Raw genomic sequence first — 23,609 nt, 5'->3', positions numbered from 1 at the left:
AGCCATGTGAGCTGAATGAAATGGTAAGATCAAATCTGCTAATATCTCATCTCATTAATTCTTTCCTTTTATCATTTTGTTCATCATCATCGAGTTCCATTCCTCTATTGGAGCTCCTGCTGTGAATAGGGATTGTTAACGGTCTCCCTAACAATCCAAAAACCTGTCACAGAAAATTGCTGCATGATAAGTATAGCATGGTGGGGGCACAAATACTATCTTAGATTTTGGATTTTTTTCTAACTCTTTCCTAAACCGATTGTTATTTTAGGATGTCCTTCATATACTCTTTTCAGACCTTATCTCATTTCAATGTGGGACTTGAGTTTGCATTGAATATGGTTGATGGGGACGGGCAACAAGCCTAGATGCCATCTAGGCTTGTTGCCCCCAATCAAAACAAGCAATGCAGACTGTAGTACCAATGTAGGAATCTTGTTCTGTGAGAAATTGTAATGGAGCACACAACGAAACGGAATAAACGGCGTGATTTGATGATTAGTTCTTCTTTCTCATGCTAGAGCAAGAAGTTTCGCTCATCAAACTTCTCTGAAATTGCATGCGAGAATAGCGTTTGGCAGGAGCCGCCTGAGTCAGGGCCTTAGTCTAATAAGAGTTGGTTAGGATCTTTCCTTGATTTTAGGGATATTCTGTTATAAAAGAGAGGGAAAGGGATTAGAGAATTCATTGAGAAAGTTTTCTAAAAAACAGTTAGGAGAGAAATCTCTATGGATTAAGAGCTTCAAGCTTTGGTTAGGAGTTCATAGAATTCTGGTATACATTTTCTTTTCCCATTTTCACCAATGTAGCTCTACTGAGCTCATCTTTTACATTCAATAATATACAGTTGTTTACCTAAAATTCTGGTTTCTATCAGAGTTATAGTGTTAGCTAAAGTTTTCGACACTATGTTATCAATAAAGAAGAAAATATCTTTTAAGATATTGTAAGCTTTTCGACAAAATAGCATATATGCTGAAATCCCGTCAAAGTCCCTCTTTGTAAGAAGGAAGTGTTGGACATGGACTTAGAAATATTTTACTAAGTTTTATATTGGTTCGACAAAGGGGAGCGGCATTCGACGGGGAAGTTTGAATTTGAATGAAGGATAACTGACTTTCGTCCTTATCCGTTTTCTTCAAAGGACGCGTGGAGCTTCAGGGCGAAAGGAAGACATGTCAAGCGAAACGTGGCTTGTTCTAAACAAAAGGACGTTGAAAATAGTTATTTGTACAAAATCAGGGTGTTCATCCATTTGTACAAAATCTCACTTAAAACTCAAAGAGTCAAAGTATCCATTTGTTGAGAAAAGAGTCTCCTAAGAATGTACGTATAAACACCATCTTTATTTTTTTACAGTTTTATAACTTATCAATTCCAGAATTTTACTTCTTGCAATTTACTTTCAATTGTCTTTATTTGGCTTTCTTGACAAGTTTATGAAATTACTTTAAAGAATCACTTTGATCAAAACAAACGTTATCATAAGAACATGAGCATTGTCGAATTTGTTCTTCATTCTCAAGAACAAAGTTTAAAGTAAAAAGCTAATGTCCTAGAATCAATCTAGTCGATCCTGTGAGCTACCTAAAAACACTTTGTTTTGGAAGACTAGCGCTTGTTTACCAATTTTCTAGGTAAATACATAGTAAGAACTATATGATATACAGAAGTCATTGGAGCAAATGAGTTTAATGGCACAGGATGTAGAGAAGACGGTTGTGTCACCTTGACTGATGGCGGTTGTTAAGAGTCCCACATCAGATAATATATGGTTTGAACATGTCTTTATAAGTGGGGGTAATCTTTACCCTACAAGCCAGTTTTGTAGGGTTGAGTAAGGTCCAACCACATTTCTTAGCATGGTATCAGAGCCTCATTTCAATAACATCCAAGAGTATATCAAAAAAATGACACCTAGCTAAAATGAAAACTTACTTGCAAGGATGCCATCTGCTTTTGCCACACCTCCTCCATTGACTTCATCTTTTTCTCATATTCAACCCTCTTTCTCTCCGATTGTTTTAGTTGTTCCCTCAATTCTGTATTTTCTTCTTCCTTTTGCTCCACAACTGCTTCTGCTTCGTATGCACGTTTTTGTAGTTCTGCTAAAGCTGAAGGCATGTTCTGAAGCAGCTCTTGGGACAAATCCTGCTAAACCAACAAGAAGAAAAGAAAAGGCCTTCATCATCAGTGGACGAGAATTTTAACAATATCATGACGAAAAAATATTATATCCATGGAAGTAATATTTCAATTAGTAAATAAGAAAGATGTGTACTAAATAAATGCATATGCAGATGAATTACAATATGCTGAATGGAAGAGAAAAAAATGGATTTCAATGTAAATCCGTGCTTGGTGCCATTTCCACTAGGAGGCTTGCCTAATTGTATAATTACCATAAAAATGAAGACAAAGGGAATATCTTGGACATCTGGCAGCCTACTAGTAAAATCCAGCTGCAACAGAGTTTGATTTTTATGCTGCATAAACTTAATTCATATTCCTTGAATTATCAAATAAGGAATTAAATACGGAAAAAAGTTTGTCCAATGCATTTCCAAACATTTTTAATAGAGTTAAGTTGAGGGAATAATAATTGGGAAATAATTAAGAACTAAAATATACTAGAATTTGATTTTATTGAAGAGAATGGTAAAATGCTGTTATGTTTTATTGAAGAGAATGATTTATATAGTAGAAATACCATAAATTACATTAATTTTCTCCTTAATGGAAAATAAAAGAAAATAAATGGAAATAATAAAATAGAGAAATAAAATATTTTTCAACATCCCCCTCAAATTGGTGCATAGATATTTATCATGCCCAACTTGTCTATCAAATGCTCAAAGGTAGATCTTGCCAAACTTTGGGTCAGGATATCCGCAGTTTGTTGACTTGAACTTACAAAAGGTAGACATATGATTCCAGCATCTAACTTCTCATTTATGAAGTGTCGATCAATCTCAATATGCTTGGTTCTGTTATGTTGAATTAGGTTATGAGCTATGCTAATAGCAGTTTTACTGTTAAAGTATAATTTCAATGGAAGTTCAATTTTCATCTTAAGTTCTCCTAGAACTCTAAGGATCCATAATCCATCACAAAAATACCTTGAGACATAGCTCTAAACTCGGCTTCTGCACTATTTCTTGCTACAACTCCTTGTTTCTTGCTCCTCCATGTCACAAGATTACCCCAAACATAGGTACAATATCCAGAGATTGATCTTCTATCTGTGACTGAACCTGCCCAATCAGCATCGGAGAAGATAGACACATTTCGTTCACTAGTCTTCTTAAAAAATAAGTCTTTTTCAGGATTTCCCTTCAAATATCCCAATACCCTATTGACAGTCTCAATATGTTCCTCGAAAGGAGAATGCATAAACTAACTTACTACACTAACTGAGAAAGCAATATCAGGTCGGGTGTTAGACAAATAAACGAGTTTTCCAACCAATCTCTGATATCTTTCAGTATCAACAGAAACATTACCTTCTCCCCAAAATTTAACATTAGGATTCATAGGGGTGTTTGCAGGACGACAACCACTCATTCATGTTTCTTTCAATCAGCCTAGAATGTATTTCTGTTGTGAAACCACAATACCATTCTTTGACCGAGCAACCTACATATCAATAAAATATGTCATGAATCCAAAGTCCTTGATTTCAAAGTCTACTGCCAATTTCTCTTCAAAGTCTACTGCCAATTTCTCTTTTACTCTTGTCATTTCCAGTGTATCGTCTCCAATAAGAACAATATCATTAACATAAACAATCAGGGAAGCAACGTTCCCATCATGGGAGAATTTTGTGAACAATGTGTGGTCAACATTGACCTTTAACCCCAAAAAATATTGACCTTTAACCAAAAAAAGGGGAAACCGCTCCTCTTTGTTTTTTATCCAGGCCTAAGGAATCTCCTATATATACCCCACTTTAAAAAGGGGAAAAGAATGACGAAATTCCCTGAGAAACACACATAGCAGTACATAGTGAATGGTAAAATACCTCAACTTCTGGCATCTTAACACAAAAGTTCCGTCGAGAATTTTCATTTTCATGATAGTTCCTCAATTTATTGATGTAACTAGAATCCCTTCGAACCAACCACCCACGAATCACTGCATGAAAAGGAAACAGAATAACCAATTCAGACTCAACACCTATTTGGAAGGTGATAAGCATGACAGGAAGAAAACCGTGCTAACCAGATTGAAGTACTATGATTCCATAAATCTCCTCTAGTTTTTTAGAATAAATTGTTATGGAAGATTTCATCAAAACACCATGTTTCTTTCTTGCAATGTCTCCACGTATAACTGCAATGTGACAAAGTAGCAATTAGAAATTTAGAAATAAACTAGAACCAAGGTTATGAATAATCAATTGTGACAAGAATTTTATGATTTGAGTCTACAGTTTAGGTATTTAATTTTCTTATAGCATGAGCACCTATAAGGTCCTCAAATTTATTATACAACTACAGGCCAAACCGTAGAGGTGTTTCTATTTCAACCAATATCATCTATGCTTTTATGATAATTACTTGAGGAATTTTTATTTCAATGAAGAAAATTATTCATAATGCCTAATTTAAACTAATATTGCTACTGGCAGTACATGATTGTAATGCTGTCACTCCATTCCTAAGTTTACAGAAATAACTGCGGGCTTGATGACCACGGAAGCATTTTTGAATCCCAAGTACTCCCCGCAAAAACTGTTTTCTCTTATCCTCCAGCGCACCAATCTACAAAACAAACCAGAGCACAAGATTGACCATGTAAAAATAAACACAATATGCAAAAATAAAAAATCAAATCAAAAAAGAAATAACAGATTATACATGAGCAAAAATTAATGGTTCATAAACAAAATATTGAAAAAAGGGTTGATCATCTTTCAGTGGCACCTCTAGTGTTGAAGTACAGGTTTTTAATTTGACTTACATGATGCAGGGGGAAAAACAAAATGAAAATACTAAGTAAAATACATTTCTACGAAGAAAACGTAGACTTATACCTGCCCTGCTCGAAGATATAGTTTTGTGTAGCCAACTTGGTACATTTCAGAAGGGATATTAAATTTTTGCAAAACTGCAACTGAGACGCTCAACGGATCCCGAGGTATGTCAGTCTTAGAAAGCAGAAACCCGTACCTAGATACACAAAGGAACTGAAATCAACTCATCATTCAAGATAATCTAGAAACCCTGGGAAAGTTCTGAAACTTCAACTACCTTCTGGAAAATTCTTGATGGTTCACTCGAGTAGGAAATCCAGCCTTTGAAATTTTAACAGCTTCTAGAACTCCACAACATCTGAGCTGTTGTAGGACAAGTTCCTTGTCATAAATTCCAGGAAGGTTCGTAGTATTTGGCTTTATGCAGCGAATAAAGTGAGGAGTGGTGTTCTCCAATTGATGAATCAACTTAAACAATTGATCCTATTAGTAAGGAACTTGTTAGATTTGTGTTACTTGGATAATTTCTTTGTATATGTAATGTTTAGGATGGAACTTTTGCCCATCATCATGTCCTAATCTTCTGTGAAAAACCAAAATAATAATTTCTTTCCAAAGCCGTATTAAGCTAAAGCAGCTTAAGAAATGCTAAAGGATTACCTTGAACTTTGTTCCAACACCTCTCTTCTGTGAGTATAGTGCTCCAACATGGAAAGTGGAGTTTCCTTGCTCCTCGGGTTGGTTAATCACTTTGGAGAACAACTTCAGCAGTTCACAATTACATGATGAAAGGAGTTGAATAGAATTATCATACGTATCTCTGTTCTTTACTAGAAAGTCATTAGTATCATACAAAACCTGATAGAAGCCCGTATGTTAGTAAAATCACAAACTTAAAATAAAAATTTCATGGACACACTGAGTAACCAATGGCTCAGAGATAAAATTAACAAAACAATGTTTGCTCATAGCTACTTGACTATAAGAGTTCCAACCAGTAAACACTTGCCAGATGCTTGCACGCTTAACTAAATTACATTTTTATTTGCAGGTAACGAAATAAACTGAAAACAAAAACTCGTCTTATGTATATTGTAGAAACTAGGAAGGGAGAAAGACATCACGTTCGACAACTTATAGGTCATATTCAGAACTCACGCCTTTTGCAAATCACATGCTAGATATGAGTACGTTCCTGATAACATACACAATAAAGAAATAACTACAACAGATCTTAGAACAGGAATTTGCAAATGTCATCTACATTGCCAGCATGTATTGTTTAGACACTCTTTTGTTTTCCACTATATGCAATATTGTGGAAAAGAAGGAAAAATTTAAACAATTTAATAAAGTGAATTTTTGTGACCATATTCATGTGTGTCGAATCTCAATTATATAAAGTGAAATTTCTGTAACCAGACACTTTTTCTTTTCATTTTTATGTAGCGAGTCACTTCTTGTTTTGTTACTTTCATTTATGACTTAAATTGTTTTGAGGTTTGTGTATATAACATATAAGTTTATTATTTTGCCCATGTCTCTTGTTTATACTAAAAAATGTCTTTTCTTCATCATGCATCTTACAACTAAGATTCAATTCAAGATTTGGAAACGGGTCTTTCAATTTATGATTAGAATCTCAAATTCATAATTAGATTTGCAACAACTAAATTCCAGAACTCCTTAGGTACTGGGCAGAAACTAACCTCCCCTGCATAGTGACGTACACTAAAAGCCCTGCCTCTTTCCCCTTTGAAGCAATTATTAGCTTCCAGGAGGTCCTTAAGTCTGTTGACAAATGTTAAATCAGAAGCCTCAGCAAAATTTGATTCATCATCCAATAAAGAGAGTAGACTGAGAGGTTTCTGCACATTATTAACAGATAACATAATGACTACGGGTAATGACAGAATAATGTGAAGCAGCCAACATTGGACCCGAACACAATTTTTTTATAAACCAAATAAAGACCTGTTTGGTTTATGAAAATGTTTTCTATTTTCATTTTTTAATGTCCTTTTTTAAAAATGGGAAATTTTAATATTAAAATTTCCAAGTTTTAGAAAATATGTTTGTTTCTACTTCTTATAGTCTTCCCTGAAAAGAAAATATATGTGTTGTTTAACTACTATGTTAGTAAAAAAATAACCAATTTTGATTGTCAATACATAAAATAATATCATGTAATATAGTTAGAATATAACTTTTTAATGAAATAATCTATTAAATATTTTTATTAATGAATTTTATTTACAGAAATTTTTGTATGTCCATTATAATATTAAATTAGTTCTCTAACTCTTGTTTCACATTTTTAACAAAGAAAAAGTGGAAAAGATATTCTTTGATCTTTAATTATTAGCTCATTTTTTAAATTTTAAAAGTGTAACTAAACATATTTCTCATTTTGAAACTTGCTAGGGACGCGTCTTTTGCATTTTTCAGTGTAAGTTTTCAGTATAAGTGTGTGATTGTGTGCTCTATCTCTGATTTGGGAACCTTTCCCCAGAGAATATACAATAACAAACAGTTGTTATTTAGTTATTTATTGTATTGGTACCAATTTCTATCATATAATAGAAGCTCAATTTCCAGATAAAATGGAATAAACCTAAATAATTTTGAAAACTAAACCAAATAAGTACCTTCTCAAATAGATCCAAGCACTCTTGATTGTCCCCAAAATCTAATACTGAACAATCAATGCCATCTGATTCACAGTCCTGACAGAAAAAGTAAATTGCATGTCAAGAACTTTAACCGTATACATGCACAAAAATAATACCTCTCACTGGATTCATTTTTCACTCTGATGAGAAATAGTCAATTTACAAATTGTAGATAATTATGGAAATTGATCAAAATTAATATGATTCTGATTTGTATTTATTTACTTTGTACAGTTACAGAAAAATCTCAAATTCAAAAGAAACCATTTCGATTGAGACATACGGGAAAATTAATCTATTTAGCACACACCAAGCCAGATATTGGATTTCCTGTAAGTATGGCAAGTCGCCATATGTCAAATCTCACAGAAAAATATGGCAGAAGTAAGAAGGATCCTACAATATCTTAAATATTTTAAAGGCACTCCAGGAAAGGGTTTGTATTTCAAGAAAAATATAGATAAAGGAACTGAAGTCCATACGGATTCAAATTGGGCAGGATGTGCTTTAGACAGAAAACCCACATCTGGCTATTGTAATGATCCAGCCTAACTATGAAGATGGGCCAAATGAAGAAGACATGAATGATATTATACCACAGTTAAGGCCCAAAAGAAATACTACAAGGCCCAAATGGCTAAAGGACTTTGTGGTACCTAAAGTGAAGAAACAACCATCCAATAAGAAGGACTAGAATACTATAGTGCTGAGTCATAGATATTTCTGTTATTGTAAGAACCCCAGTCAGTTGCCATTTGGCGAGTATTGCGAATCTTGTGTAACAACCTTGGCTATATATGTACTGATTAATGAATGAATGAAATTATGCAATGATTATTGAAGAAACTCAGTAGTACTTTTTAATTTTTCTTTTTGCTTCTCACTCACAGCTGTGACCATAACATTGGTGCTTTCATTCGTTTGGCAACATGAGCTCACCATCTTACTCCGATTCCAATGTTCTCACCACCACCTTGCAACAACTTTTACAACTTTTACAGAACCAAAACCAACAAAACTTCCAAAATAACCTTTCTACCCCGAACACCGAACTCCATCAGCTCCGAAACCATCTTGGTCCCCCCGGCTTTCAACCACCTGCAACACAAAATTTCCCCCTCTCATCAGATTCTTCCTTTGCAAACTTAAAATCGGCATATTCATCGTTCTCAACTGCAATATCTTCTCTTTCCACATCTTCCTCCCTTTCTTCCACAACAGCAGCGACTCGCGACTTGTTGGACAAACATAATGAAAATGTAGAAGCAATAGAGAAGAAAGAGAGAGAAGAGTGAGAAAGTTTGTTGTAACTGATTTGTATTTGATAAATGTTGGTTATATCACTATTGTAACAGAGTATATAAAGGAGCCCTAATTGTGCTGACTCACCACAGTCCACAGTTGGTTACACGTGTCTATCACCTTATGTTACATTTGTTACACGTGTCTAGCACCTTATGTTATACTGCTCTAATATCTTCCCTCAAGTCCAAGGCCCTCTTTGTAGAAGAGAGGACTTGTCATGAATTTGCAACTTGGCTCTAAGTTGACCAAACCTTTGAGGAGACAGTGGCTTTGTCAGCAGATCTACATATTGATCAAAGGCTGGAACATGATTAACAAGGAGGGTTTTGTTGAGAACCTTCTCCCATGGAAAAAAGATATCAAGTTCCACGTGTTTAGTTTTGGCATGCAAGATAGGATTGGGTGAGGAGGCAACTGTGCTCAAGTTGTCACAAAACAACGCAGAAGTGGTGTAAGAAATTCTGAGGTCTGCAAGGAGAGATTGAATCCACAAAATTTCTGAGGCTGAATTAGCTAGTATAGAAATATGTTATATATTTTTTTAAGAAGATATCAAGTTCCATGTGTTTAGTCTTGGCATGCAAGATAGGATTGGGTGACGAGACAACTGTGCTCAAGTTGTCACAAAACAACACAGGAGTGGTGTAAGAAATTCTGAGGTCAGCAAGGAGAGATTGAATCCACAAAATTTCCGAGGCTGAGTTAGCTAGTATAGAAATATATTATATATTTCATTGATAATGGAACTGTTACATTGTGAAGTATATATAAAATATAGTACACAAATATGTTAATAAACAGAAAAATAATTTTCTATAAATGCTAGTATAGAAATATGTTATATATTTCATTGATAATGGAACTGTTACATTGTGAAGTATATATAAAATATGGGCAATGCTAATGAGTGCCCCGGGGGCACTCGTTAAGGATCATTAATTAACTTTTGGATTCATTAATAATCTTTAAAAAAGACTTTATTAATTGTATTATTTAAGACAAAAGATTTAAATTTTCTAAACCATAAAAAAAAATTGATACGTTTACAATTATTACATTCAATTTTTATTTATTGTTAGTTACTGTTTCTGCATATTTTATTTTCATTGCCTAGTAATTTTTATTTTCAAAAAACACTACTATTTGTTTTCATATTTAGTTTAAAACATATACAGTGGATTTCTTTATATATATTTTTTAATTTATCAAAATATTTGAATATTTAAATTGAATATGAATTTTTATGTGTTTTTTAGTTATTATTTTTTGTTTTTGCAATATTTTATTGTTAATTTTTTATGAATTTTAATTTTGCTTATTTTGTTTTTAGTAAATGAAATTCTCATTGAAATGATAATTCAATATTTGAACCCCAAATTCATTTATTTTCACGTGTATAAATTATGTTGCATATAAAAGAGAAATTGAATGCATAAATTAATTTGAGTCAACATAATAATTAGATATATTTAATTATCATTTTTTTATAAGGATAAAAATATAACTAATGCTCATTTAATACTCCTTATAATGCTCATTTAATACTCCTTATCCAGTGCCCCCGGGGCACTGGTTAGCAGGACCCATAAAATATAGTACACTAATATGTTAATAAACAGAGAAATAATTTTCTATAAATGCTGCTACCTAAATAAGTAAATGACAATAATAGATAATAAATCTATTTACACTACTGTTTTGTAACAGTATGACAAATCAAAATCAAATATCAAAATCAAATGATTATGATTTGATATGTGCTAATCTTCAACACTCCCCCTCAATCTGAGTGGTAGATGTCTATCATACCCAGATTGGATTTGATATTTTCATAAGTATTCCTTGGAAGAGTCTTGGTTAAGATATCTGCAGTTTGCTTGCATGATGGGACATGATCAATACTTATAATCTTATGATCAATTTTTTCTTTAATGAAGTGTCAGTCAATTTCCATATGTTTTGTTCTATCATGTTGGACTGCGTTCTTTGCAATGCTTATAGCAGCTTTTTATCACATAGTAACCTCACAGTATGGTTCACTTGAATTTTGATTTCATTTAGTATGCTCTTAAGCCCTATTCCTTCACAAATACCTAGGGTCATAGCTCTAAATTCAGCTTCTGCACTACTCCTCGCCACTACAGATTGTTTCTTTCTTCGCCAAGTTACTAAGTTCCCCCACACAAATGAACAATAACCTGTAGTTGATTTTCTGTCTATGGAACATCCAGCCCAATCTGAATTTATATAAACTTCAATGTCCATGTTTGAATTCCTCTTGAAATGGAGGCCTAGGCCTGGTGTGCCTTTGAGGTATTGGAGGATTCTATTCGCCATTTTCATGTTAGACTCGATTGGATTTGACATGTAGCGACTAGCCAAGCTTACAGCAAACCCAATGTCAGGCCTAGTGTGAGATAGGTAGATTAGTTTCCCAACTAGACTTTGATATCTATCTTTGTCGGCTGGTGGGCTTTCACCTTCTCTTCCTTTTATTTGTTCTATTGGTGTATTAGCTGTCTCGCAACCAAGCATTCCAGTTTCTTGAAGTAAGTCAAGGGTGTATTTCCTTTGTGATATATAGAACCATCCTTTGTTCGAGCAACTTCCATCCCTAAAAAATACTTAAGTTGTCCCAAGTCCTTAACTTCAAATTCCTTTGCCAAGAGTCCTGATCAATTTGATCATAATCATTTCCTGTAGTAACAATATCATCAACATAAACAATAAACAAAGCTACCTTTCCTTCCATGGAGTGTTTAACAAACATAGTGTAATCTGATTGGCATTGGTTGAACCCATCTTTCTTGACAACTCGAGTCAATCTATCAAACCACGCCCTTGGAGACTGCTTGAGGCCATAAAGGGATTTTCGGAGCCTGCACACCGTATTTTTTTCGGAGCCTGCACACCATATTTGCAGTGCTGGATGATTCAAGTCCAGGAGGAATTTGCATATAAACTTCCTCTTCTAGATCACCATTTAAGACGGCATTCTGGATGTCTAGTTGATGGAGTGGCCAATCTAAATGTGCAGCCAAAGAGAGAATAACTCTAACGGAGTTTAGTTTTGCCACCGGTGCAAAAGTCTCTTCATAATCTACTCCATATGATTGAGTAAATCCCTTTGCTACAAGTCGAGCTTTGTACCGATTTACACTCCCATCTGCATTATACTTCATGGAGAATATCCATTTGCATCCTACCGGCTTCTAGGCTTGTGATCTCCCAAGTGCCATTCTTAATTAAGGCCTGAACCCCTTCCATTACGGCTGCTGCCCATTCAGAATTTTGGAGTGTCTCATGGATGTTGCTTGAAATATCTGTATTGTCAAGAGCTGTTACAAAAGTCTTGTAACTTTGGGACAATTTTCCATAAGATACAAATCTTTCAATGGGATGTTTGGTATAGGATGTTACATTTTTTCTCCAAGTAATAAAAATATCAATATCATCAACATTCACAGAGTTAGGAGCAGTATTACCTGAGGGAGTTAGGAGCAGTATTACCTGAGGGAACGCCATTTTCTAGAGTCTTGGAGGTTTCTTGGTTCTGCCTTGGAGCTGAGATGTCACATTCCACATGGAATTCATCATAGGTGGCATCATTGATGAATGCCTGTGATAGCAGACACTGGCATCATTACCAGTTTTGAAGCAAATTTGGCACTGAACCTTAAATCTTCCTCCAGATCTGCAAATTTGGCACTGAACCTTAAATCTTCCTCCAGATCTGCCACGGCCACTATTATTCATGCCACCACGATAGCCACCACAACCTCCATTGAAAGAGGTTCCATCATTCAGCTGCATCATGATTGAGGAATCAGAATTACCATGAGGTGGAGCTTGAGCTACATCGATAGAGAGAGTTTCAGACAACCCACTCTTCTTAGACTTGTCCAGCTTTGCTTCATGAGCTAGAAGCATAGACTCAGCTTCAATGATGCGACACAAAATGGTGTGATGCTGAATAATGGAAGCTAGGGCATTGTATTCGTCACGTAATCCATCAAGAATCACTTCAAGTTGATCACGATGCGAAATCGGATCCTCAATGGATTCCAAAATATCGTACCATCAAGAATCACTTCAAGTTGATCACGATGCGAAATCGGATCATCAATAGATTCCAAAATATCGACGATACCCTGAATACGAGCAACGAGCAAGATATCAGCAATCGATCTGTCACCTTTGGTGATGGATTTCAGTTCAGAACGTAATTGACGAGATTTCGCGTTTGTGTGCGCAAAGATGTACTTATGAATCTCATCCCTGACTTGATGAGAGTGAACTCGCCAGATGACGCGAGGAAGAACAGTGTCAGAGAGAGTGGTGAGAAGCCACGTGAACAATAGAGAATCTTGTGGCTCTCACAGCAGAAACGTTGGATTCTCAGTATCGGTGATGCGATCGTCATCAGACAGATATCGCGGTGGAATGATCGGATTCACAAGAAGACGGTGAAGGCGATGAGTGCGAATGATACCTTCGATCTGTTGTTTCCACAATCGAAAGTTGTTTTCATCAAGTTTCAACGTCACTTGCTACGTGAACGTTTTGAAAATAATCTTCGCACTGAACGTTGCAGACGATGCGCCGTCACGGACCGTCGTGTGGTTCGAAGTTTCGCTGGAGTCGTTATCGGAAGCCATGAACAGGATAAGAAGCTCTGATACCATAATGAAATGCAAAAGCAATAGAGAAGAAAGAGAGAGAAGAGAGAGAAAGTTTGTTGTGACTAATTTGTATGTGATAAATGTTGGTTACATCACTATTGTAAGAGAGTATGAGTATATAAAGGAGCCCTAACTATGGGACTCAGCATAGTTGGTTACACGTGTCTATTACCTTATGTTACACTTGTTACACGTGTCTAGCACCTTATGTTATACTACTCTAATAAAACATTCAATCGGTGGCCTCTTCCGTTACAACGATAATATATGTCTATAGTGGATCTAGCATATGGATTATTCTGCCTCTGAATTGGCGCTTTACCCTAATGCATACTGCTAGAGCTGCTAGCCCTCTTATTCCAGGGTTTGGATCTCGGGGTGTTGCACTCTTTTTCTTGTCACCGGCTGATTCAAAGTTATTTTGGAGTGAGTACCTTCTAATAGACGAGAAATTTCGGGGGGATTTCTCCATCAATTCTGCCTTCAAAAGCTAAACTGGATGTCTTAGCTACGGTCCGTACAGTCTGTAAACCCACTTCTCCTGCAAGAATCCCTTTAGGCCACTGATGTATCGAACCACTTTCTGGCTCTCTTATTCTCACAGTTCATTGCGCTCAGAAAAATGCAGGAACGCCGTTGTGTATTCAGTCACGGTTATTTTGCCCTGAACACGCTCGATGTACATCTTATAATGAATTTGTTCATAATCATCTGGTAAAAATTGCTCCAGCATCAATTGCTTCAATCATTGCCAAGTTCTAATTGGCCCCTTCCTTTGCCTCTGCCTTTGAACAACAAGTTTATCCCACCAGACAGCTGCAATACTTTTAAACTTGATCGTAACCATCTTAACTTGCTTGTTCTCAGGGACGCGTATAACGTCAAAGAACTTGTTGACGTCGATCTACCAGTCAAGAAACTCCTCCACTCTCATCGTTCTGAAGTATAATGGAATATCAGTTTGCTGATTGATGTCCAGAAGGAATATAGGATGTAGCTATTAAACCACTATCTAGTTTTTCCTTAATGAAATGGCGGTCAATCTCTATATGTTTTATCCTGTCATGCTAAACAGGATTATGAGCAATAATGATTGCTGACTTGTTATCACATAACAACTTCATAGTCCCTTCACCACACTGACTGCATACGCCAAGTCAGGTCTAGTGTGTTCCAGGTAAATCAACTTTCCAACCAACCTCTGATATTGGATTTTGTCAACTTTGGCACTCTCTTCTTCAAGGCTCAACTTGTGGTTTTGCTCTATAAGAACACTTAAGGTTTGCATCCAAATTTCCCTGTTTCCTGCAAGAGATTAAAGTATATACACTTCCTCTGAGAAATGAAAATGCCTTGATTTGAGTAGGCAACCTCAATTCCCAAGAAGTATTTGAGTTGTCCAAAGTCCTTCTTTTCAAATTTTGCCGATAGTTTTTCCTTTAACAATTGTCTCTCTATCAAGTCATCTCCTGTAATAATAATATCATCAACATAGACAACGAGGATAGTTAATTTTCCTTTTTGTGAGTGCTTGAAAAAAAGAGTGTGATCTCCTTGGCCCTGCTTGTAACCTAAGTATACCATTGCTTTTGTGAATCGTCCAAACCATGGCCTAGGAGAATGGTTTAGTCCATATAGGGCTTTCCTTAATCGACACACCTTATTGGATCCACATGTAGGGCCAAATCCAGGTGGGGTCTCCATGTATACTTCTTCTTCTAAGTCTCCATGCAAGAATGCATTTTTGACATCAAATTGATGTAATTCCCATCCGGAGTGAGCAGCAAGAGATAATAAAATCCGAACAGTGTTTAATTTTGCAACTAGAGCGAAGGTTTCTTCATAATCTATGCCATAAGTCTGTGTGTATCCTTTGGCCACTAGTCTAGCTTTGTATCGATCAAGTGATCCATCTGACTTGTGTTTTACTGTATATATCCCCTTGCAGCCAATTGGTTTTTTGTCTTCATGTCTCTCAACAATCTCCCAAGTTCCATTTCTTTCAAGGGCCTTATCTCCTCATTCATAGCTTGGACTCAATTTTGATCTTTCAATGCCTCTTGAACAGATGATGGAACAACCACAAAGTCAACTGCAGAAATAAAACTCTGATTCTGCAAAGAAAGGTTTTTTATGGAAACAAACTGGGAAATAGGATACTTAGCACAAGATCTTTTCTCTTTTCTTAAAGCAATAGGCAATTCATCTTTATGAGTGTTACAATGTTCAGAACTTTTAAACTCAGTAACAGGTGGGTTTATTTGAGTACTTACCTCTGTTTCAAGTGATTGAGGTTGTTTCTGGAGTAGGTCGAGTTTACTTCTTCTCTGGTACACCAAGGTTGGTGCCAGCCTTAGTTTTTCTTGGAAGGGTTGAAGGTGATGATTCTTCCAACGAAGGAGGATCCGAACCAGAAGTGGGTGACTCTAAGGTAGGAGCCAGCCAAAGGCTCTGACTCTGATGAGGGTATAGAATTAGGACTTGGAGTGGGAGACTCTTGTAGGTCTAGAAACACAGACTCGGACTCAAATTCCAAATTAGAATTCTCCCTCTGAAGTTGAGGGTGAGTGAAGTAAGACACGTTTTCATGAAACGTGGCATCTTTAGAGACAAAGTGCCTCCGACTAGGAGGATGGTAGCATTTGTATCCTTGTTTATTGGGAGCATAACAAACAAAGACACATCTGACTGCACGAGGGTCCAACTTACTTCGATTTTGTTTGTGAATATGGACGAAGGTTACACAACCAAACACTAGAGGCTCAAGTTTTGAAATATGAACCGAGGGAAACTAATCAGACAAAAATTGAACAGGACTGATATTACCTAACAGACAATATGGGACTCGATTAATCAAGTAGGCAGCTGCCAATACTGCTTCCCCCAATAGGATTTGGGAACAGACATTTGATATCAAGAAGAGAATCGTGTGGAGTCGGGTTTCATATGGCCACTGGCACCAAAATCAAGAAGCCAAGCATCTTTCGAAATAGTACCATAGATGCTAAAAGAATGAAAGCATTTACCCTTACCTGTCATTACTAGAGAACAAGATCCAGAGGGCTTGCTGAGAGAGTCGAGTAGGGACTTCAACCAATTCAAACATCTGTACTGACAAGAGAGTCAGTTTCCACTGTTTTGGAGTTTCCTGTGTCTGGAAACATTATGGCAGCATGGGCTAGGCTTTGACGTATACCTTTGAAGCCTCCAGAGTGGTTGAGAACTTGATTTGTAACTTGAAGCACTGGTCCTTTGTATGACCTATCCTTTTTCAATGGTCACAATAACGATCATCTCTACCTGACATATTGGTTGGTTGCTTTCCTGCTATGTTGGCAACAAGAGCAGTACCTTCAGAAGGTTTGTTACCAAGCATGACGTCATGACGACCTTCTTCTCCTGCACAATGAAGAAAACTTCAGCAAGTGGAGGAAGGCGATCCTTGCCTAAAATTTGCACTCTAACAGGGTCGTAATCAGAGTTCAATCCAACCAAGAACTCAAAGATTCGATCGGTTTCAATACAAGTATTCAAAGCGATCGTGTCATTGGCGGTTTCCATCTTGAGAGTTTGGTATTGACCCAACTCAATCCAATAACCTTTCATAGTTGCAAAATACTCAGAGACAGTCATGGTTCCTTGTTTAGTATAGAAGATCTTGTTTTTTAGATCAAAGCGCGCAAGGAGATCCTGTTTCTTAGAGTATGTTTGCATCGGATTCACCCAAATATCTCGTGTAGTAGGAAGAAACATATACTGACTATTAATTTCAAGAATCATACTATTCCACATCTATGACATGATGAGTGAGTCTTCATTGTCCCAGAGAGTGAAGTCGAGATCAGTGGCAGGGAGAGGGTCACCTTCAATGTGGTTCAATTTTCCCCGACCTTTCAAATTCGCACGCATGAACTGGGCCCAACTGAAATAATTTTTCCCATTGAGTCAATGAGTTTGATGCAGAGTTGGTAGCGAGTTAGTCGTCATGAGGTTTGATGATTCAACAAGAGGTGGTGGGGTGGTGGAGGATTTTGGACACCACCATTATCATTCTCTACCTCCATCTCAATAAGTCAGATTGCTGTAAATTGGAAGGGAAAAAACAGCAACAATATCGCACAAACAAGCCAAAGAAAACTCAATAAATAAAGATTCTGAAATCAGAGAATGGAACCCCAAAACAGATCGAGGGATGGTCGATCAACAATTTGTAACAAAGGATGGTGGTGAAAAAGGCCGCAGGGAGGCGCGTGGGCCACACGCACTGGGTCAGAAAGAAAAGGGTGGCGGCGCGTGGCGGCGAGTGGGGCGGCGGACGGTGGTGAGATGGTGAGATTTTTAAGGGTGGGTCGCAATGTTGTGGTGGGTCTGATGGTGTGGGTGGTGAGGTGGGTAGAGCAGCATAGAGAGGTGGATATGATAATGTCTGGAAAGGAGAAAGAGAAAAAGAAAAACGCTGCAATGAAGGCAACAGGGGAAGAAAAAAAAAGATATTAGTGCTGCAATGAAGGCAGCAGTTAACCTGCTTTTGATACCATGTAGGAAGAAATGAGTATTAGGGAAATGCTTGAGTTACAAAGCACTCAAGTGACCTGATTATATACAATCAAGAGAGTAATTACAGGATTAAGATTGAAGCTATTTCCTAGGTACATGTATGTAATTTACAAGGCATAGATTCCTAGACCCTAGATACATGAATAGGCACTTGAATTATAATTCCAATAATTCCACTAATTCCAACAGCACATGTATGAATATCTTTAAATGCAAGGAAACATTTTTCTAGGAATTCACACTAAGCATTCTTAAGACAGTAATTCGCACAACAAAATTCACAAAATTATTTCACATTATATTGTTCAATACTAATTTATTAAAGGTGTTCAGCATCAAAATATCAAGTAATATTGACACCTAAAATAGTTCCTGACCTCCAGCTCAAGTTTAAACAGATGCCGATTAAAATGTTGTTGAAGCCTTTCATTAGCATAATTTATACAAAATTGCTCGAAGTTGTTCTTCTGAAAGTAAGAAACAAGAAACTGTTGGAACATATACCACATTCTTTGAAGCATGAATATATCAATACAAATCACCTACCTGGAATGACTGAAACCCATAAAAATCAAGGATACTAATGGATTTCTCTGTATGCTTTTCATTCACTTCAAGTAACCTGTTAAGTTGTTGTACTATCCATTCAAACAAGCTTGAATAAATAAATTTGGCAATTGCATCTTTTGTTTCAATGGCCTGAGCATAGAATGTGAAAAAGATAGATAAATAAATAAACATCACACATATACACATTGAATAAAAACCATTTATAACCATAGAAAATACAAGATTGAAATGTTTGGATAATAAACAGACCTGCAATAATGTCAATCTTTTGGCAACAACAGTTTCTTTGTCAGATTGGATTTTATGGGTAGATAATGCTGCCATTAAGTCCTGGGAACTGCAACCCATCAGCAGGGCAGCACTGGTTACAGCTGCAAAAAAAATCATGTATTCTTGAAAATCATTTCCGACACATTAAAAAATGAGATACTTGTTTTGTCTATATAGTATATGGGATTGCAAAGAATCCTAGACCCAGTATGCTTTAAGAATTTAATAAAACCAAATTACCATACACGGCATGAGGTAAAGATAGACCACCAAAAGACATGTGATGTGACATGCTATGAATCTTACCTTCATCACCCACAACCTCGATGTGATTTTCACTGTCAGTGACTTTGAATGATATATTTCCCAGCCATAATATTGCAGCAAGCACTTTAAAGATCAGCTCTTGGTCCTCTTTACTAATTCGAACAGCATCAAATGCTTCCTGGGGAAATTATAGATGCAAAAGGAGAAAATTATATGAAGTTTAAGAGGCCGGAAATAAAGTAGGAGAATTTATTATAAACCAAACACATTGTCAAGTATTATACCATCAGCTGATGAAAGTTTCTAGCATCGTCAATACCACCAATAGTGATGCAGTCACTTTGATTTAGATATTTATATTCATGGGCTGCTCTAAGATTTAGTCTCTCTACATAGGAAAAGAAAATGGAATCAATGAATCTATAAGTCAAAATATTAAAAATTCAATTATGGTCGAGAAAACACTCTGCAAAGACAATATAACTTTATATGTGAAAAGTTATGCTAATTAATGTGTCATAAATAAAAAATCTCTACAAGACCCTATTAAAATAAATTTAAAAGAGCAAAGGATGTATACCGATAATACTGGATGGCATAGGATAAAACTCCAAACTACAATCAAATGAGATGGTCTTGAGGATGGTAACAGTTCAGTTGTCCCAACTCCCAAAATAGTAATATAGTGGTCAAAATATTTGAACTCAGACTTACTCTCTCAACAGTTAAAGTTGTTGTACCAAAACTGGCTTGTAAGGTTAGGGATGCATCTCTCACTTATAAACAAGTTCTCAGGTCATATTTGATCGAATGTGAGACTCTCAACACGCCCAGATAACAGGTGGTCCTGCGTGTTTTGGATAGGTTTTAACACCCTGTTGAGTTTGTAATTTTTGTGTCTAAATCAGACCATATTTACCTCAATTGATAATACATATCAAATAAATGCTTATTGATATTACTTGTCAACTAAAATCCTAATCTATAGTACTAATCCTAATAATAAATATAAGGATTTGATACCACATTTATAAACACTTCTTCATGTTGCATCTCATCAAATGTAGACTCTCAGCACATCATCGACACGCCCAGGACTGGACATTTGGAGTATGATCCAAGTGGCCTGATAGCAGGTAACCCAAGAGATCTTCGATAGACTCTGATACCAATATACAATTTTGGATTGAGTCTAACTTAACCCTACAAAACCGGATTACACATTGAAGGGCGTTTCTCACTTATAAACATTTTTCCAAGTCATATGCCATATATGTGGAACTCTCAGCAATATTCAATAGAAGATGAAGATCATACTCATTGTCTAAGCATGACAGCTTCAATAATGGTAACATAAGGGTAAGTAAAACCCCAAAAAATATCCTGAAGCTGAGAGCTTCTTCAGCATCAAAATACTTCAAAATTTTCAGAATAACAAAAGAATGGGCTACTACAATCCAAAGAAAAACGGGCTAGTTGGCTCCTTAAAGTAAATGATATGATCATTACGACTACAACTGATTGCATAAACTCCATAAATATAAATAAATATGCCATATACAAACTGTGAGACAGAAAAGTATACAAGTAGACAAAGAAGTTAATAGATTGCTAAGAAGACACACCTTTAAGACTAGATGAAGATCCAGCACAAAGTTGATAAAGTACATGATACGACCTCTCACCATTGGCCACTTGAACAACTCTTGACTGCTCACAGAACACGTGATACTTTTCATTAGTGAGAAGAGATAAACATTACAGTTTAAAACCTGATAGGGCACCAGAGATTACCTTTTCCAACAAATCTGTCCAAGTTAGAACATGGGTATGAATATGACAATCACAGAGCGATGAAAATAAGTTAACTCGGTAATTACAATAGAAATGGAGATAAAAGATCAATCATGTGTGTAGTAAAATGTATAGCTTGAATTAGCTTACAGGTTTGAATTTTAGCCCCACATATTTTACCCGTGGCACTGAAATGAATTTCCATAAACTTTCCCTGCACCAAATTAAAAATGTAAATGAATGAAACTGCTCAGCCTTTAAAGATCATTCAAAAGGTGATGCATAGCCTTCAACAATTTAAAGTAGGATTAAAATTTCAAATTGATGGACATACTTGTTGGAAAACCTTTCAACTGTAGAAATTCTAATAAAACAGTAGCATGAGTAAGTTCCATTACACTGAGAATAAAATACTCACAAATCTGGATGAGTTGTCATTCACAGATGTTTTTGCATTCCCAAAAGTTTCTAGTATACAATTTGTTTGAAGAACAACATTTGTTGTCCCACTACTGCCACTACCAAGAGAAGCTAAGTATTGTATAGCAATTTTAGCTGTCTCTGTCTTTCCAGATCCACTCTCACCACTGCAAACAAATTCTAATAGTGAATTTCAGCAACTGCAAGAATTTATAATTGTTACTACTACGAAATTTCAATTCCATCAAGTTCAAGAACATATATATAAGTATTGTGCATAATAGAAAGCAAGAAAATCATGGTAAGAGTAGAAGAATCAGAGAGAAAGAGTGGGAAAATCTGAGATCTTAGCTGTTTGTATTTTGAGATTGTGTCAAATTTAGTTAGATGAAGGAAGGGAACTGGTATTTATACCAGAGGGACTTGTGCTGAGTTAGCACAAGTTAATTACAATAGATAAGCTTTTTTTGGTTTTATTCTATTTTACGTTTTCCAGCTAATACAAGATGAAGCTAACAGTTACTCTATTAGTACAGAAAAAGAGTCTCCGATGTAATACTAATATGCTGACCTTGTGATAATGGACTGATCTACTTCATCTGCAAGATACAAAAAAAAAAAAAAAAAAAAAAAAAAACAGACAAATAGAAAAGCTTTATAAACTTGTAATTCAGTTGCAACACAAAATTTAAAACAAAGAGAGGGAAACAGTCCCCACTCACTTGTCATCATCTGGTTATAAGCTGCATCTACCATACCATAAACATGAGGAGTATCAACAAGTTGTTGCCTATAAGTGGAAACGTAATCATTTCCATAAATTTGGAGATCTTTGAAAGGATTGAGTGCAATTAAAATGGGCCCTGCTTTACTCTGCATACAGAAAGCAAGAGCAGCTTATGAGATGGTATAAATATGATCAGCTAAGCCAAGGAAAAAGGCAGAGCAGGCATACATACATAAATCATGTCATGAGAATATCTAAACCTAAGATTGTGAAGAACGGAGGGGTGATTCAAATAAGCGAGTTTAATAAGGTCATCCACGGCATCTAAAAGATTGGGATTAGCTGGTACAAGTTCTGATCTAGGTAAATTGAGCACCTGAAGTAACGAGTGAATAGCATGAGAAAGATGTAACATGGAAAGACGCAGCAGCGCAAAACATAGTAACTTACTTTTCCGTTTGAGAGTGAAACAGATACTAAACATAGTAACTTACTTTTCCGTTTGAGAGTGAAACAGATACTTGGTCTCCAGAAGTTGAGTGTATTGAGCCTAGCTCCCATTGCCCTGTTGTTGGTTGCCTACACCAAACACTAAGCTTCTGTAGGAAAGAAACAAGAAACAAAATTGAATGATGATATTATAATTTTAAAAAGAAACTAGGTGGAATGAGAATTACCATTTGAATGAAATAAGAAAGAGTGTCAGTATGGAATTGTGAAATAGGTGGCACATAAGGTGAGTCGAGAATATCCATCTTGACTCTCTTTCTCCCAAAACTGGTTTGTCTTGTCTTGTATGATGTTTCCTTCCTCTTAGTTTCCACATTGTCATTAAATCCAGCGTTGCAGACCTTAAAATTATTGGGCAATGAGCGCCTGGCGGGCGGGAGGCGAGCCTTGGATGCTGGGCGGGATGGCAAAGCAGGCGGGGACTCCTTGTTGTTGGCTTCGTCTTCATCCCTCCGCCGAAGCGAATCTAACATCTCTTCCAAGGAGCTTCTGGTAAGAGAACATGGCGAAGCTGATAACACCATTTCTTCAAATCGCCAAATAGGGAATATTGGAGTTTCACGTTTGCATTGCTAAATCCAATTGGAAATTGATTAGAGTTGTTGTTAGTGAAATCGAATTGGAAATTGATTAGAGTTGTTGTTAGTGAAATCGAATTGGAAATTGATTAGAGTTGTTGTTAGTGAAATCGAATTGGAAATTGATTAGAGTTGTTGTTAGTGAAAGGGTGAGTGAAAAGTGCTTCTTGTTTGGGAGACAAACAAATCAAACAATACCTTCTTAGACTCAGAGACAAACATGGAGAAACAATGGCTAACTAAATTACTTCTTTTTTTATTATAATAATAATAAAGGCCAAA

General features: G+C 36.1%; 1 protein-coding gene across 4 annotated transcripts in view; it reads right to left on the bottom strand.

Annotated features, from left to right (window-relative positions):
* LOC131620316 (myosin-2-like) overlaps nt 1–23,569 on the bottom strand; it is a 29,418-nt gene extending 5,849 nt beyond the window's left edge. The window contains exons 1-24 of one of the 4 annotated variants that reach the window (XM_058891350.1): nt 23,526–23,569; nt 22,917–23,321; nt 22,734–22,838; nt 22,472–22,615; nt 22,235–22,385; nt 22,084–22,111; nt 21,511–21,679; nt 21,243–21,306; nt 21,093–21,106; nt 20,924–21,008; nt 19,583–19,686; nt 19,338–19,476; nt 19,011–19,132; nt 18,738–18,890; nt 18,569–18,679; nt 7,624–7,701; nt 6,685–6,843; nt 5,636–5,833; nt 5,253–5,458; nt 5,036–5,171; nt 4,634–4,763; nt 4,222–4,332; nt 4,022–4,134; nt 1,939–2,154 (exon numbers count right to left, since the gene is read on the bottom strand). In XM_058891350.1, the coding sequence (XP_058747333.1) occupies nt 1,939–2,154; nt 4,022–4,134; nt 4,222–4,332; nt 4,634–4,763; nt 5,036–5,171; nt 5,253–5,458; nt 5,636–5,833; nt 6,685–6,843; nt 7,624–7,701; nt 18,569–18,679; nt 18,738–18,890; nt 19,011–19,132; nt 19,338–19,476; nt 19,583–19,686; nt 20,924–21,008; nt 21,093–21,106; nt 21,243–21,306; nt 21,511–21,679; nt 22,084–22,111; nt 22,235–22,385; nt 22,472–22,615; nt 22,734–22,838; nt 22,917–23,321; nt 23,526–23,549 (3,165 nt within the window). In that variant the 5' untranslated portion in view covers nt 23,550–23,569. Of the gene's footprint in view, nt 1–1,938; nt 2,155–4,021; nt 4,135–4,221; nt 4,333–4,633; nt 4,764–5,035; nt 5,172–5,252; nt 5,459–5,635; nt 5,834–6,684; nt 6,844–7,623; nt 7,702–18,568; nt 18,680–18,737; nt 18,891–19,010; nt 19,133–19,337; nt 19,477–19,582; nt 19,687–20,923; nt 21,009–21,092; nt 21,107–21,242; nt 21,307–21,510; nt 21,680–22,083; nt 22,112–22,234; nt 22,386–22,471; nt 22,616–22,689; nt 22,839–22,916; nt 23,322–23,525 lie in introns of those variants that run through there. The other 3 variants (XM_058891351.1, XM_058891352.1, XM_058891353.1) reach the window with 3 other exon arrangements.
* Between the last annotated feature and the right edge of the window lie 40 nt (nt 23,570–23,609).

The sequence above is a fragment of the Vicia villosa genome, linkage group LG7 (assembly GCF_029867415.1).
Source record: "Vicia villosa cultivar HV-30 ecotype Madison, WI linkage group LG7, Vvil1.0, whole genome shotgun sequence".
Taxonomy (NCBI): domain Eukaryota; kingdom Viridiplantae; phylum Streptophyta; class Magnoliopsida; order Fabales; family Fabaceae; genus Vicia; species Vicia villosa.
This window is presented reverse-complemented; position numbering and strand designations above follow the sequence as displayed.